The sequence below is a fragment of the Myxine glutinosa genome, chromosome 1 (assembly GCF_964187855.1).
Source record: "Myxine glutinosa chromosome 1, kmMyxGlut1.1, whole genome shotgun sequence".
Classification (NCBI taxonomy): domain Eukaryota; kingdom Metazoa; phylum Chordata; class Myxini; order Myxiniformes; family Myxinidae; genus Myxine; species Myxine glutinosa.
This window is the reverse complement of record NC_136261.1, coordinates 105,389,237-105,404,772: the sequence shown is the minus strand read 5'-3', so window position 1 is coordinate 105,404,772 and position 15,536 is coordinate 105,389,237. Positions and strand designations below refer to the sequence as shown.

The following is a 15,536-nucleotide window of genomic DNA, read 5'->3' as shown; positions in this document are numbered from 1 at the left end:
GTGACCTTCGAGTTAAAAATACGTTTAAGGACGCTGGATGGAGGATGGAGTGCAGGAGAGTTTAGGGAATGTAGAACAAAGGCACTATAGGAGATGGATATTTTTTTTGGGATGAATTGATTTGGTGAGCAAGTCGAAAGCAGCCTTTTAAAGAAGAAGAAGAAAAAGGTGTTATAAAATATGACGGAATACATAACTTCAGGGGAAAGTGTAAACATTGAAGGTTAATGAGTGAAAACTATCTGGGGAAATGGGGGAGAAACACGTGGTCGAAGAACGAACGAACGAATAAGAATGAATAAACGAATGAGAACAGAAAATGAAATTTTTTTTTGTTTGTTTTTTTTTTTTGAGTTGAGATTTACACAAGGAAGTAGGCTATGGGTGAAAAGACTGGGAATACAGAGAACGAAAGTTATTGGATCACAAATGACGGACCACTGAGAGAAAAACAAAGCCTCAAGGTTGTACAGTGCACACTGTACAAGGCCTTGCTCGCGACACGGCAAACAGACGATCAATTTATGAAAGATAAACACCGAGAAACAACCAAAGTTGCACACAATAACTTCACACACCGAAAGATAAATACAGTTTCGACAAAATACAATTGTGAACAGACTTAACTTCGAAAAACGTGGAGACCGTGTGGAGCTTCGAAAATCCCTGCCGCCGTCTCCAAGATCTCGCGAGATCTCAATTTCGCCCACACTCATTCAACACAAACCCCTTATCCACGCATACTCATTCCGAACTCACTACTACAAAATCATTTCAAGCACTTATTTCAATACACCCCCCTGCAGGACCATGGCATTGATGTCATTCACATGTGTGCATTCCTCAAGTAGGCAGCGGGGAGGTACCGCACAACAAGATGGTGGGGGCGTTTCAGGCTGTGGTGCCCGCAGTCCCAAAAACAAGTCAACCGACTTACAAGTTCATTGCCCCCCCCCCCCCTTTTCCTCTTGGCCCCGTGACAGCCCAACAGCCCCTTTCCGCCGTTACCTCGCCGGTGAGGGTCTCCACACACACTAGGCTCCGTTGCCTCCTGCTTCCGCGCAGCTCCACGGGTCACCGGGAGACTCCCTCACCCCACGGCACCCAACCAGACCCTCGACCGACGAGCTCCAATTTCCAGATATCACTGGCTGCCAGGGGTAATTGCTGCAGAGGGGGCCGCGGGCATGGCTCCTCAGAGCTTGATCCGTACCTGCGGACACACACACCTTCCCCACCCACAAGACCCCAAAGCACATCTCCTCCCCCGCTGCCATCCAATTCTCAACACATTTCAGCACAATTCCAAAGATGGTGTAAAAGATGTTTCACAAGTTTTGCCATGGCCTGCCACATGTGAAATCCCAGTTCACAGTTCACCATTACACATTTTCAAAAGCACAATAATCACCACTCATTGTTTGCAATAATCATCACTCATCCATTTCCTCCATCCTCACGACCACATAGAAACACATAACCACTACACAAAAACATACGCCACCCACAAGACTCTGTGGCACACAATCCATCCCCCTCACCGGCCATGTCATCACTCTCACCCGCCTTCCAACTCCAAATTACATGTCCCCAAAATTTCCATAAGCAAGTCCTGAAGCCTGGGACAGTACCCATCAAAACACTCACCTCAAGCGCAGGTAGTTGCAGGTTGGTCGGGTCCAAGAGTGCCATTCACCACACCTAATTTTCCCCTCACCCTTCCAATCCACCCAGGAGCCTCCCGACTCATGTAGGAGCTCAATCTATCCCCGTGAACTATCTGTGGAAGGGTATGCGGGCCCATCTGAATTTTGAACACCACATCAGTCACCTGCCGAAGCACCACCCCGGGGCCCTTCCAAGGTGAGGTGAGTTTTGGGCACACCCCCTTCCTTGTCCGGGGCCAGTAGAGCCAAACAAGGTCTCCGGGAAGGAAACGAGGTGTGTGTGCCCGAGCGTCATACTGCGTTTTCATATGCGAAGAAGCCAAGCCAATTTGCTTCCTCGCAAACTCATGAGCCTTTTCTATGCTCGCTTTCAAATTGGTTGCATAACTTTCCACAGATGCTTCACCCGGTTCCTCTGGTGACGTTCCCATCAACAAATCTGTGGGGACTCGCATCTCCCTACCGAACATCAACAGGGCGGGGGTGCACCGAGTCGTCGCATGCTGGGCGGTCCGGTATGCCATCAATATAAAGGGAAGGTGCTCGTCCCAATCCTGCTGGTTTTCGGATGTAAAGAGGGCCAATTGTGTCAACAATGTCTGGTTGAACCTCTCTACCATCCCATCCGATTGAGGCCGAATGGGGGTCGTCTTGGTCTTATGAATTTGGAGGAGCTCACACACCGACCGCAGGAGGGCGGATTCAAAGTTCTGGCCCTGGTCGGTGTGTAGCTCCCTTGGAACGCCAAATCGGGAGAAGAATCCCTCAACTAGAACTTGAGCTACCAGCCAGGCTTCTTGGTTGGGAAATGAGTAGGCTTCTGGCCAATTGGTGAAGTAGTCCATTGCTACCATAATGTACCGGTTCCCTCGGCGGGTGACTGGCAGGGGCCCCACCACATCCACTGCCACCCGCTCAAGTGGTGCTCCGACACTGTACACCTGGAGTGGGGCCTTGCGCGCATGTGGGGGTTCCTTCTTACCGCGGCAGAGGTCGCAGGATCTCACCCAATTTTGAATGTCCTTGCCCGAATTCACCCAGTAGAACCTCTGCCGCAACTTGGACAAAGTTTTGGCCACGCCCAAATGTCCCATTGTCCTAGTCCCATGCACGTGCCCCATAACCACTTCCTTCAATTTGTTTCGTACAATTATCAACCAGGAAGCTACATCGCCCATTGGTGTTACCCACGTTCTGAACAAATAGCCATCTTTCAACCCCAACATCTGCCACTGTGCCCAAAAGGCCTTAACCTGGGCCCCATGTGGAGCAATCTCCTCCCAGGAAGGTCTTTCGTCATCCTCTAGCCAATGGAAAAGGGGCCCCAAAACAGGATCCTCCCTTTGACTCTCTCGCCAATTCACATCGCCCAATTCAGGTGGGGGTTGTGGCAAAGTTCGCCTGGTCACTCTCGCTGCATATAGGCGGGCATCAATTTGGTCCTGCCCAATTGGATCCTTGGCTTCCTGTCTATCACAAAATTTGCACTGTGTCTCCCAACAGGGGCGCCGAGAGAGAGCGTCTGCATTGGCATGTGCTTTGCCAGGCCGATATTGCACAGTGAAATTATACTGCTGCAGCCTCTCAAGCCACCTTGCAATTTGTCCCTCCGGCTCTTTGAACCGAAGAAGCGATTGCAAGGAGGCATGATCCACTCGGATCACAAACTCCCTCCCATAAAGGTAAGGGTGAAAGTGTCCAACTGCAGACAGTAGGGCCAATAGTTCTTTGCAGGTAACGCAATAATTTCGTTCGGGCCTCGAAAGTGCCCGACTCTAATACGCAATAACCCTTTCGACTCCCTGTTGCATTTGTGACAACACAGCTCCCAATCCTTCCTGGCTCGCATCTGTGCCCAGGATGTAATTGCCGTCATCCGTCGGGTATGCCAAAACTGGGGCCTCCACCAGACGCTGTTTTAAGTGATTGAATGCCTCGATGCAGCTCTCTGACCATATGAATTTGGCTCCTTTCTCTGTCAATTTGTGCAAGGGTCTTGCAATTTCTGCGAAATTTGCCACAAATCTCCTGTAGTAAGTGCAGAGGCCCAAAAATCCTCTGACCTCCCTTACATTTTTGGGGGCGGGCCACTCTTTTACTGATTTTACTTTCCCAGGGTCAGTGGCTACGCCGCTCTCACTAATCACGTGACCCAGGTAAGTCACCTCTCTCCTGAAAATTTCACACTTGCTCGGATTCAATTTCAATCCGGCACCCCTTAATCTCCCAAATACCTCTGACAAATTTTTAGCAGCATGTTCAAATGTAGGAGCGTGGACCAATACATCATCCAAGTAGACAAGGCAAGTCTGCCATGGTAACCCAATTAAAACACGTTCCATCAGACGCTCAAACGTGGCCGGGGCATTGCACAATCCAAAAGGCATGACAACAAACTGCCAGAGACCCTTTCCTGTGGTGAACGCTGTTTTCTCCCTCGCCTCTTTATCCATTTCCACCTGCCAATAACCACTCTTTAAGTCCAATGTAGAAAACCATTTTGAGCCTGAAACGGCATCGAGGGTGTCATCAATCCTTGGCAGGGGATACGAGTCTTTGAGTGTCACATGATTGTGCTGGCGGTAGTCCACACAGAACCGAGTGGTCCCATCCTTCTTTTTCACCAGCACAATGGGTGACACCCAAGGACTCACCGAGGGCTCGATAAATCCGGCTCTTTCCATTTTGCTCACCTGTTCTTCTGCCTCCTCTTTCTTAGTGAAAGGGCGCCGCCTCGGCGGTTGGCGAACAGGCCGGGCCTCGCCAGTACTAATTTGGTGCTTGATGAGACTCGTGCGTCCAACATCCTTGGGGGAGAGAGAAAAAACATCCAAGTTCCTACCAACCAAATTGTGCAATGTCTCTACCTGCTCCGATGTTAGGCCCTCTTCAGAGCGTGTCATCATGTCCCGCACTCCCTCTGGCCAATCACATTTCCCCAAATTTTCCCCTCTTTCCGGCTGTACTGGCAAGCATGTGGATCCACTTCCTCCGGTGACCTCTACTACACGACTGCATATGGCTATGATGGCTCCGCCCCTTACAGTGTGGGGGCTATCGGACAAGTTCAGCAGCCTAACTGCCAGCATAGGCCCCACGGGTATCTTCGAGGGTGCGACCCACCATCAATCCCTCCGTCCCCTGTGAGGACCACGACTCCACTTGCCCCAGCTGATCAATGGATTGAGCACCTGCTGCTAACTCCGCCATCACCACTCTCTCGGACCCGGGAGGCATGGTCACAGTGCGTGGAACCTCCAGCCACGTCCCCTGCACCTCCTCGTCATCCCCCAGTCCCACTAACTGCAGCCTTTCAGTTCCCAACCACATATGACCACGCCCAAGGTCTAGTTGGAAGTCATGTTCCACCAGGAAACTCAGTCCCAATAGACACTGATCACACACCTCCGCCACCCATGCAACCACGCTGACCTCCAGTCCACCCAACTCCATCCTCACCACTCCGTGTCCCAATATTGGCGTCGTTGCCCCCATAGCCAGTTGGAGGCTGTGTCCTTCTACCCTATCAATTTTGTCCCAGCCTCCAACACTCTGGTCTAGCCCACTCGGATTAATAATGGTGTCACTGGCTCCAGTCTCGACCACAGCCTCACAAAATTCTCCCTCAATTTTGCATCTAACCCTTAGATTACCCATGCCAATTTTTCCACAGTTCACTACTTTCACCAAAGGAGGGTGCTTCTCCACACACTTGCCAGCCGAGCATGGCCCCGTATGCTCGGCTCGTTCTAGTTTCCCGCACGCTCTATTGCTACAGGCCCAGTCCGGGGTGGTGGTCCTCTTTCTGGCGCATGTGGACTTACTGGGGGACCCCTCCTTTCTGGGCTGCGAAGCCTGTTAGGAGGTGGGGGCCCATATGGTTGCCGACAATTCCTCTGACTGTGCCCTCTTCTCCCACATCTAAAACAAGTCCCCAAGAACGGACCCCTCTGGTACCCAGGCGGAACATCCCTTTCTCCTGGCCCAACCCGATAAAAATCAGGCCGTCCTGATGGCAAACCTGGACCAAACTGCCGTGACTCACTCCCTGCGAATTTGCCCCCAGTCAAACTTGTCAGCTGGCGACTGATTGCCCTTAACATTCGGCCGATATCATCCTCTGGCTTCTCCTGATCCCACACCTCTGCCTGCCGTACCGTCACAGGTGCCCTCTCTGATGCGCGGTTCGACCTCCTCAAAAAGGTCAGTCTCGCCGCGCATTCCGCCGCCCGGTGCACTGTGGGTGGGTCCTGCAACTCCACCAACATCCGGACCTCGGGATCAGGAAGAGCAGCCATAAATTTCTCTATCGCCAGCTTGTCCCACGCCTGTGCTGGCAGGTCTCCATATGCTATCCTCACAGATTGGTAAATATCCTGGGCCAGCTCCTGCAATGTCTCATTAGGCTTTTGCCTGCGATGCAGCAGCTGTGCCCTGACCAGGTCGCACCTTGCACCTGTCCCATACCTGTGATTCAAGGCCTCGCAGATGGCCTTGCTGGTCAATATTCCCTCTGGGACCACGTTTAGCACGTCTGCGGCTGACCCCCGCAGTGTCGCCACCAGATTCCCCATGCGCTCCCGCTCTCCCCAACCATTGAGCTGAAACACGCACTCAAATTGTGTCAGGAAAGCCTCAAGGCTCCCTAATCCATCAAAATGCACGAGGGGGATTGTTTTTCCAGAGACTCTATTCCCCGATTCCTCTCTGTCCAAATCCAGTCCGGGGCCAAACCCCCCCCCCCCCCCCCCCCCAGAACTGGGTATTCAGTTTTGGAGCCTCTCGTGTCCAAATGTGGCTCGTGGTGAGGGTCACCTGGGTCACCTTAATCTGATCCTGGAGATGTTTAACAGACCGACTCACCTCTTCCCTTAGGCTTTCTTGGACCCGAACAACCTCCGCCTTGATTGTATTGTCCCAGGTCTCCAGTCGCTCCTGCATCAAATCACTCACCCTTTCATTATCCAATTGCGGCCCCCACAGGCCTTTCTCAATTAACCCTTGCTCCTGCTCTGTTATGCGGGCTTCCAACCCTTTTACTTCCTCGGCCAATTCGCCCCCCTGTTGTTTGAGCAGTCCCCATTCCACACTCTGTTGTCGCATTCTGGCATCCACCCGGTCCCGATAAACAACCAGGTCCCCATTTGCTTTATCAATTCGACCCCCCAACTCTTCCCCCATTCGGACAGCTTTGGTCACGCCCTCCTCTATTTTCAACACTAATTCTACCCGTTTCGATTCACTTACCACCCCTATGGATTTTTCCATCTTCCCCATTTTAGTTTCTACTTTACCCTCAAGTTCCCCCAGCTGCTGTGCCATTTCCCCAATTTTTCCTTCCAATTTTTCATTCATTTGTTCATTCATCCCTTTCATTTTTCCCTCCAATCCTTCAATTTTGCTGTCCATCCCTTCGATCTGTTCTTTCAATCCCTCTTTTAATCTATCCATTTGCCCCTCCATCTCTTCCTTTAATCCTTCAATTTTGTCACTCTGGGCATTCAATTCCCCCGTCAACCCATCAATTTTATTTCCCATTCCTTCAATTTGTCCCTCCAATCGATCACTCATTCCCTTCTTTCCTTCCCTACATTCATTCCCCTGGGACTCCATTTTGTTTTCCAGCCCATCAATTTTTTTATTCTGAGCATTCATTTCCCCTTTTAATTCATTAATTTGGTCACTCATTTCCTTCATCTCTCCCTTCAATTCACTTTTCATTTCTCCCATATCTTTTTTTATGTTATTTTCCAATCCCCCAATTTGATTTTCCAATCGCTCACTGTTCTCCCTCATCGCCCTAAGCAATTGATCCAACATCTGGTCATTTATCGGGGCCGCTCCCACTGCTTCCGGCTCCCCAGTAAGGGAGGGGGATAAGTTGGTGCTCGGGACGGGGGAGGTTCCAAGACTCACTTCTAATTCCCCTATTTCCGGCTCACTCTCTAAACTGACAGAAGCCTCGCTACGCACCTCCATTTCGTCGACCTCCGACATCCGCTTTTCGGAAGGTCGTTTCCCGTGCGTGTATTTATTGTAATTCCGAAACAAAATTTAAATTTTTCAAAGACGCGATATCGCGCTCCGTACGTCCAATCAACTATACAAATTTCTCCACCTCGATTATGAAAATTTCGGTTCCAAATGCTGGGCGGGGATTTTCACCCAGCCGGCGTCGACTAGCTACCTCCGAGCAAAAAAAAAATGTCCGCTAGGTTCGAATCCCCAACTCCTGACACCAAATGTCACGCAACCGCTTTTGATTATATCAGGCGGTCACGGATGCCGATCGCGAAGGCCTTAGTTTTCCGCGTTTCCCGCGAGGCAAAAACTCAATGGCGGATTCCAAAACCAAAAACTACCCCAAGCGCGCGAGATGGAGGGGAGCGGCGAGACACCCGCAGCCTTATCTGTTAAATCAATCACCCGGAAAACTGCGTTCAAGTATGTACAGCAAATAATATAAGGGTTTATGAAATGAAAACAGGGACAGGAAAAGCACGCGCCGGTAAATCTAATTCCTAAATCAGGATCCCGCACACAAGGTATCAAATACAAACGAGGGAATCTGAATTAAGGAAAAGAACACGTCATGTACTGGTGAACGCGCAACTCAGTCTTATCTGGTATTTGTCGTTGGCTTTGGCGCCACCCAACACGCGGCTCCTTTCGTCCCGCGGCACGCCTCGCTCCAAGTTCCAAAGCACCGAGCACCAAGCACCGATCACCACGAGGTTGACCCTCGTACACGGTCGACAAGCCAACTCCAATCTCACCAGGACGGCCAACTCAGGCCATGAATCTTCCAGGAATCTGCCAGGAATCTGCTCGGAATCTGCGAGCCAACGCAACCAGGGATCTCATGAAACTGCCAGGGCCAGGAATCTCACTAGTGCGCAACTGCTCAACTCGTGCGTAACTCACTCAGGATCTCTGAACGACTCTCCAAAATGGCGTTCGGCGCTCGTTAATATCCGCCGGCCCGTGTCGTCAGCCTTGGCGCGCTGCCAACCAATCAGTCTCTTCCACCGACTCGCTGGCTCACCCAGGTGCACACCCACTGCGTCACTCTCACTCCCGCTCCCTGCTCCTGTTGTAAAGCGCATGCTGTTCGAGGTGGACAGGCCTCTCGAAGGTGTAAATGGCAGTGGCCATTATCGGCGGTGTCCTGGCCTGGTTTCTTCCTAAGTCATGTCAGGGGGGAGGGCGTTCTTTAGTGTCGCGCTAAGGACCCGTCGGAATGCCTATGTGGTGTGCAGTGCCAAAAGGGACACAGGTTTGGCTAACCAGGTGAGGACACACAGGGGTGCTACTCCTTAATCCCTACACTACTTATCACTCGAACCTCCTGGTAGATTCACAAGTATACATCTTAACCGACAAAACGCCTACACATGAAGAACTTATTACAGGTAGTTTTCCTTACCGTGACACCTCGAAGCATGTTACCTACGCAGCTCTATCTGCTCTACATATCACTACCCACCAGACATAACAATACATTACCCCACAATGTCTTGAGAAACAAGGACAATGGTCAGGTCTGAATGAATGAATGAATGATCGTTTTAAAGGCCATTTTCCCCGCTAGAGCGGGGATTGGCTACAATTGGCCAGACAATGGTCAGGTCTACTAATGGCAAATTTTATTGGTCGTGATGACATAAAATTCCATAATATTTTGTCCAAATACTGCCAAACGGAAGGTTTTTGAAGATGCTAATGAGGTGATTTGTGTTCCACAGTGTTCAAGTATATAATTCAATTGAAATAACATTAAGATTTTAAAGGTTGGGTAAACATAAATTCTGGAAGTTTATCGTTTATCGTCTGTTATTTGTGTTCTTTATGATGTCCTTAAAAACAGTATGTTTCCTCTTTGGAATGATTTTCAGTTTTGTTTAACTGCAGGACAAGCATAAAGTGCAAAAACATTATCTCACTCCTTTATGTGCGATCGGATGAATTCAATGCCAAAGTACTGCTTAACTACAGGTTCGGTTTCCGATTCATGTTCCGACTTGTGTTCAAAATATAACATTCAATTGAAATCAAGTTGATCGATGATCATAAACTGACATTTGTAAGCAGAAAGACAAACAAACAGACAGACAGCCAGAAGTGAACCAATTGCTTAACCCCACTTTTCGCTTTGTGTGAACAATCACTAAAAACAGCCACTGGAGAATGAGAGGTTGTGACTAAAAGAAAAACATTTTATGCCTCTGCTGCCGAAGTCGCCGGATGCATTATATTACTTTTAAAAATTTTTATTATTATCAGGAATCCAACAATTCTCAAGAAATCTTCAGTGAGCAAAATCTGATCACAGTGGTGAATGACTTGTTTATTGCCGGCACAGAAACAACAGCGTCGACTCTTCGATGGGCATTTCTCTACATGATGGCCTACCCTGATGTGCAAGGTAACATCGAAAGACTAAATATTTGATTCTCATAATTTACAAGATGTAGATATAAAATTGTTGCTGTGGTGTTGAAATTTTTTTTGTTTTGGTAGACAAAAGTTTTTTTTTTCATGACAGAAAAATGTTGGAAGGAGATCAACAAGGTAGCAGGTACCGATGCTTTGCTGAGAATGGACTTGCGTTCTAGTATGCCATATGTTGAAGCCGTTCTGCATGAAGTCCAACGAATGTCGAACATTCTCCCAATAGGTTTCGACCATTATAACACCCACGACATCACCATCAACAATTATCATATTCCAAAGGTGGGGTTATATGATCTCTACTGGAAGGGAATTTACACAGTTTTGCATGTCATTGCAACTCTATTTGTACACCATGTGACATTTTTGTTTTGGATGCGTTGCCGATGCTCGTATAAGGGCTAACATACAGAACATATAGCAAAGGGAGCAGGAGACAAGAGGAGGTGAACAGGAAAGCACAACAACAGTAGGGAATAGGGACATCAGGAGATCTATGGAAGAGAGAAGGCTGTGGTGGAGCACACTGGATAAACAAGATGGACACTGCAGGGACTTCCAGGAAAGAAAACTGAATTTGAAGGGGGTGGGTTTGGGGTGGATTAACAAGGGTAGAAAAGATCAAGGTTTTGGATGGGGGAAGATATGATGAGATATTGGTGAACATATAGACCTGGAGGGAGGAGTGGGATTGAAGAGAGCGTGGGAGTTTGTTCCAGAGGCAGGGAAAAAGAGGAATGAAAGAGTGCAGGTGAGCAGAGAGTCTTGATTTTGGCAATTTCACGAGAAGATGGTTTCTGGCAGACCTTGAACGTCTTGCGGGAATATTTGGGGGGACAGAGCACAGGTAGAGCAGGAGGCACAAGGCCAGAGAGGAGTCAGTAGAAGACTGAAAGACCACCAACCTACCTGAGGTGAGAGAGTGAAAGACCTTCAGAATCAGCTTTGAATCAGCACCAGCCCAGAGGGGAGAGCAGTACTCTATCAAGCTGTGGAGGAAAGCTTTGTAAGTGGTTTGGAGCTCAAGTGTACCAAGGAAGGACTTTGGCCTCAGGTGTGCCAAGGAAGCTTTGGAGGGCAGCTTGGAAATGTGGTTTTCCCAGGAAAGATCATGGCAGATAGTGAGGCCCAAAAGCTTGAGTGACAGAACTTGTTTGAGAGGATTTTTGAGAAAGTAGATGGGAGGGTTATCCAGACAGTATTTTTGGAGAGACAACGTGAGATTGTGAGATTTGTCAGGATTGAAAGACATGTTCCACTTGTTTTCCCAGTCTGTGATTTTGTCCAGGTCTGCAGAGAGTGAAGATGCTGCTGCATGCCAACCTGATGGTTGAGATATGGAGCGGCAGAGGGTGGAGTCTTCAGAAAAAAGATAGAGAGGATTTTCCAGAGAGTCGGAGAGATCATGGATGAAGATCAGAAAAAGCACAGGGCCCAGAACACTGCTTTGAGGAATTCCAGCCTGGACAGGAAGAAGAGATGTGAGAATTCCATTGAGAGCCACACTTTGATTATGACAGAAGAGGGAGTCCGCAAGCCATGCGTGGAGATTGCCATGTATATATGAACTGTCACCTATTTCTAGGCTCTTAAATAACCCTCACAGACATCACTTATTTAACACTTTGGGGAGTTTAAGTAAGACAAATACGTGAGAAGACAATACAACAAGAATATTCCTTTTACACAAAACTCTCATAACAATTAATTTGATGATTGTTTTCGAAAAATTAATTTAAAAGGGATTTTTTTTTTCCAAATCTTTGCAAATGATTTCTTTACACTCTCAACCAAGCCATTCACAGTGCATCCCTACCTGTCTGTAACTGTGTATCCTTTCTTTTTCGAAAGAGGGGTGTGATGTCCTGAAACCAGGCCATTTTCCCCTTGGTGTTCCAAAACTAAAATGTTCACCAGCCTTCATATGAGCAACAGCGGCATTTTTCCCTTGATTGACAAGACCTTTATGGTGTGCCTCTTCTTTCTCTTTTCATTTATTTTTTTGAATCATGACGGAAAATACAGGCACTTTTTGCTTAAAAGACATATAACAGATATGTCTATACACACTCCGGGTTAACACCTTTTCACTGATATGTAATAATGAATAAAGTAACGAACACTTTTCACTATGTGCCACATACTTTCACTCATACGTATTTTCTTTCTGTTGCTGCATTGCGTATGTGCTGTAGGGGTAGCGTATGTGCTGTGACAATGAGAACGGAAGGGGGAGTATATAGTCCGTAAAGGGTCAAATTTGGCTGATTGGCAAGATAAGATGAGATTGTAGCGGTTACCGGAAGCATGACACAATTACCTTGCACCGGCCGATGACGCAACCGGCGAGTGGTCACTTGTCCGGACTCGCCCGGGCGTGTCCAGACTTGCCTTTCCCGGGCGAACACTTGGCTTACCTATTTGCATACCACGCCCCGCCTGAGAAGCGTGGCTTTTGTGTGTTGAACTTTACTTATAAATTGCCGCCCGTTCGATGGGCTAGTTCAGTGCTTTTGAGTTCTTTCGAGTTGAACTAAAATAAATAGCTCAGTGAAACTTCGTTCCTGGTGTCGTCCATTTTGTCCGGCTTTATCGTGCGAGCATAGCTCCCACAATTGGTGACCCCTTTTCAAGAACATGGCGACGGAGTCATCTGTAGCTTTGAAGCTCCCGGGCTTTTGGTAATCGCACGCGGCCGTCTGGTTCGCCCAAGCAGATTCTCAATTCGCCCTGCGGAACATTACAGAGGACACGACACGCTACCACCATGTGGTCTCTGCGCTCAATGCCTCCACCGCTGCCCGGGTCTTGAGCTTCCTACAGAACCCGCCGAACGCCGACAAATACGGCGCGCTCAAAGGCCTACTCCTCGGTGCATTTGGACTCACGGAGACCGAACGCGCGCGACAACTACTCGACCTCCCGGAGCTGGGCGAGGCCTGTCCATCCGAACGCATGGACTACATGCTTGCTCTTCTCGGTGACCACAGCCCAGACTTCCTCTTCTGCGAGCTGTTCCTCCGGCGGCTACCCGGGCAGGTACGGTTAGCTTTGGCTAACTCGCCCATCACGGACCCTCACGCCCTGGCCAAGGAGGCTGATAAATTTTTCTCGGCCAGGCGACACGTCGGAGCGGCCGCCTGGAACCCTGGGCCGACCGAGGCAACGCCCGCGCCACGGCCGGCGCCACCACCGGCCGAGTCAGCGCCACTGGCGGCAGCGACCGCCGCGACGCCCCATCGACCGCACCCGACGCGACCGCCGGAGCCTCCACCAGAGCGGACCAAGTGCTATTACCACGCCAGGTTCGGGCAGAAGGCCAGAACGTGCCGCCCACCATGCACTTTCGGCAGGTCAGGAAACGACCAGGCCGGCGCTCGCTGCCGGCCATGAGCGTCGGCCATTCAGGCAGCCTTCTGTTTATCATGGAAACAGCGTCCGGGCGGCATATTTTGTGTGTCACCGGCGCTCAGGTGAGCGTGATACCCGCCTCGGTGCAGGACAAACAGGCCGCGCTGTGTGGCCCCACCTTGGTCGCTGCAAACGGCTCCTCCATCTGCACCTTCGGTTCGTGCAGCATCGCATTCTGCTTCGGGGGCCAGCGCTTCAGGTGGGACTTCATCACGGCGAACGTGCCCATGGCCTTGCTGGGTGCAGATTGTCTTTGCGCGCATGGGCTTTTGGTCCACGTCAAATGGCGTCGGCTCATCAACGCGGAGACCTTCAGCTCGCTCACTTGTTCATTGAGCGGTTCCGCTCCGACCAAGCTAGCCTGCGCGCTCCCTGCCGTGGACGATTTCACCCGCCTGCTCGCCGAGTTTCCCGCCCTCACGCAACCGACGTTTTCGGCTGTCGCCGTCAAGCACGGCATCAAACACCACATCCCGACCACAGGTCCACCGGTCTACGCCAGGGCTCGCCACCTCGACCCGGCCAAACTCGCCGTGGCGAAGGCGGAATTCGACGCGCTGGAGCGATTGGGCATTGTGCGGCGCTCACATAGCGCATAGGCCTCGCCCCTGCACATCGTGCCCAAACTGGGTGGTGGATGGCGACCATGCGGCGATTACCGCCACCTCAACGATGCCACCACCCCCGACCGGTACCTGATACCACACATACAGGACTTTCCCGCCCGTTTGGCGGGGCGGGTGATCTTTTCCAAGGTCGACCTCATTCGGGGCTACCACCAGGTACCCGTCCGGCCGGCCGACGTGCCGAAGACGGCGGTTATTACACCTTTTGGCCTCTTTGAGTTCCTTCGCATGCCGTTCGGCCTTAAGAACGCGGCCCAGGCCCTCCAGCGGCTGATGCACAGCATGCTGCGCGACCTCGCCTTCCTTTTCGTCTACTTGGACGACATTCTTGTCGCCAGCACTTCCCGGGCGGAGCACCTCATCCACCTGCGCACGCTTTTTGAGCGCCTCAGCCAGCACGGCCTCATCATCAACCCGGCGAAATGCCAGTTTGGTGTAACGGCCGTCGACTTCCTGGGGCACCGCATCACGAAGCGCGGGGCCGTCCCGCTGCCTACCAAGGTGGAGGCAGTCACTATTTTCGCGCGCCCCCGCTCCATCAAGGCCCTACAGGAATTTTTGGGGATGGTAAATTTCTACCACCGGTTCGTGCCTCGCGCCGCCCATCTCATGCGCCCCCTGTACGAAGCCCTCCGGGGCAAGCCGGCCAAGCACGACGTCGCCTGGAGCACAGAGATGGACGCGGCGTTCACGGGCGCTAAGCTGGCCCTCGCCAACTTGACCACGCTGGCGCACCCGGCGCTCGACGCACCCATCGCCCTCACCACGGACGCTTCCGACTACGCGGTGGGCGCCGTGCATGAACAGTGGGTGAACGGGGCTTGGCAACCGCTGGCCTTCTTCAGCCGGCAGCTTCGCCCTAACGAGCGCAAGTATAGCGCTTTCGACCGCGAGCTCCTCGGCTTTTACCTGGCTGTTCGCCACTTCCGCCATCTTTTGGAGGGCCGCCCATTCACGACGTTTGTGGACCACAAACCCCTGGTCTTCGCCATGGCCAAGGTTACGGAGCCATGGTCGGCCCGCCAGCAGCGCCACCTCTCCGCCGTGTCCGAATTTACGACGGACATCCGGCACGTCTGGGCAAGGACAACGCTGTGGCCGATTGCCTCTCCCGGTCCGGCGTGAACGCCATCCACCTGGGTGTGGACTTCGCCCGCATGGCGACCGACCAGACCGCCGACCCCACGGGGCAAGCCCTCCGGATAGCCGACACAGGCCTGCGGTTGGTCGACGTCCCCTTTGAGGACACAGGCACAGTTCTCCTGTGCGACGTTTCCCTGGGCCAACCTCGCCCCATCGTGCCCACCGGATGGCAGCGGCACATTTTTGACGCCCTCCACGGCCTTTCCCACCCGGGCCGGAAGGCATTGCAGAAGCTCGT

At 51.3% G+C, this 15,536-nt stretch overlaps 1 protein-coding gene across 4 annotated transcripts in view; it reads left to right on the top strand.

The window, feature by feature from the left end:
• Positions 1-15,536, top strand: part of LOC137427237 (cytochrome P450 2J2) — a 149,010-nt gene that overhangs the window by 113,348 nt on the left and 20,126 nt on the right. For 3 of the 4 annotated variants that reach the window (XM_068116600.2, XM_068116582.2, XM_068116572.2), the window contains 2 exons: positions 9,951-10,092; positions 10,213-10,400. The exons of the other annotated variant lie outside the window; for it this stretch is intronic. In XM_068116600.2, coding sequence (XP_067972701.2) covers positions 9,951-10,092; positions 10,213-10,400 — 330 coding nt within the window. The remainder of the gene's footprint in view (positions 1-9,950; positions 10,093-10,212; positions 10,401-15,536) is intronic. 4 annotated transcript variants of the gene reach the window in all.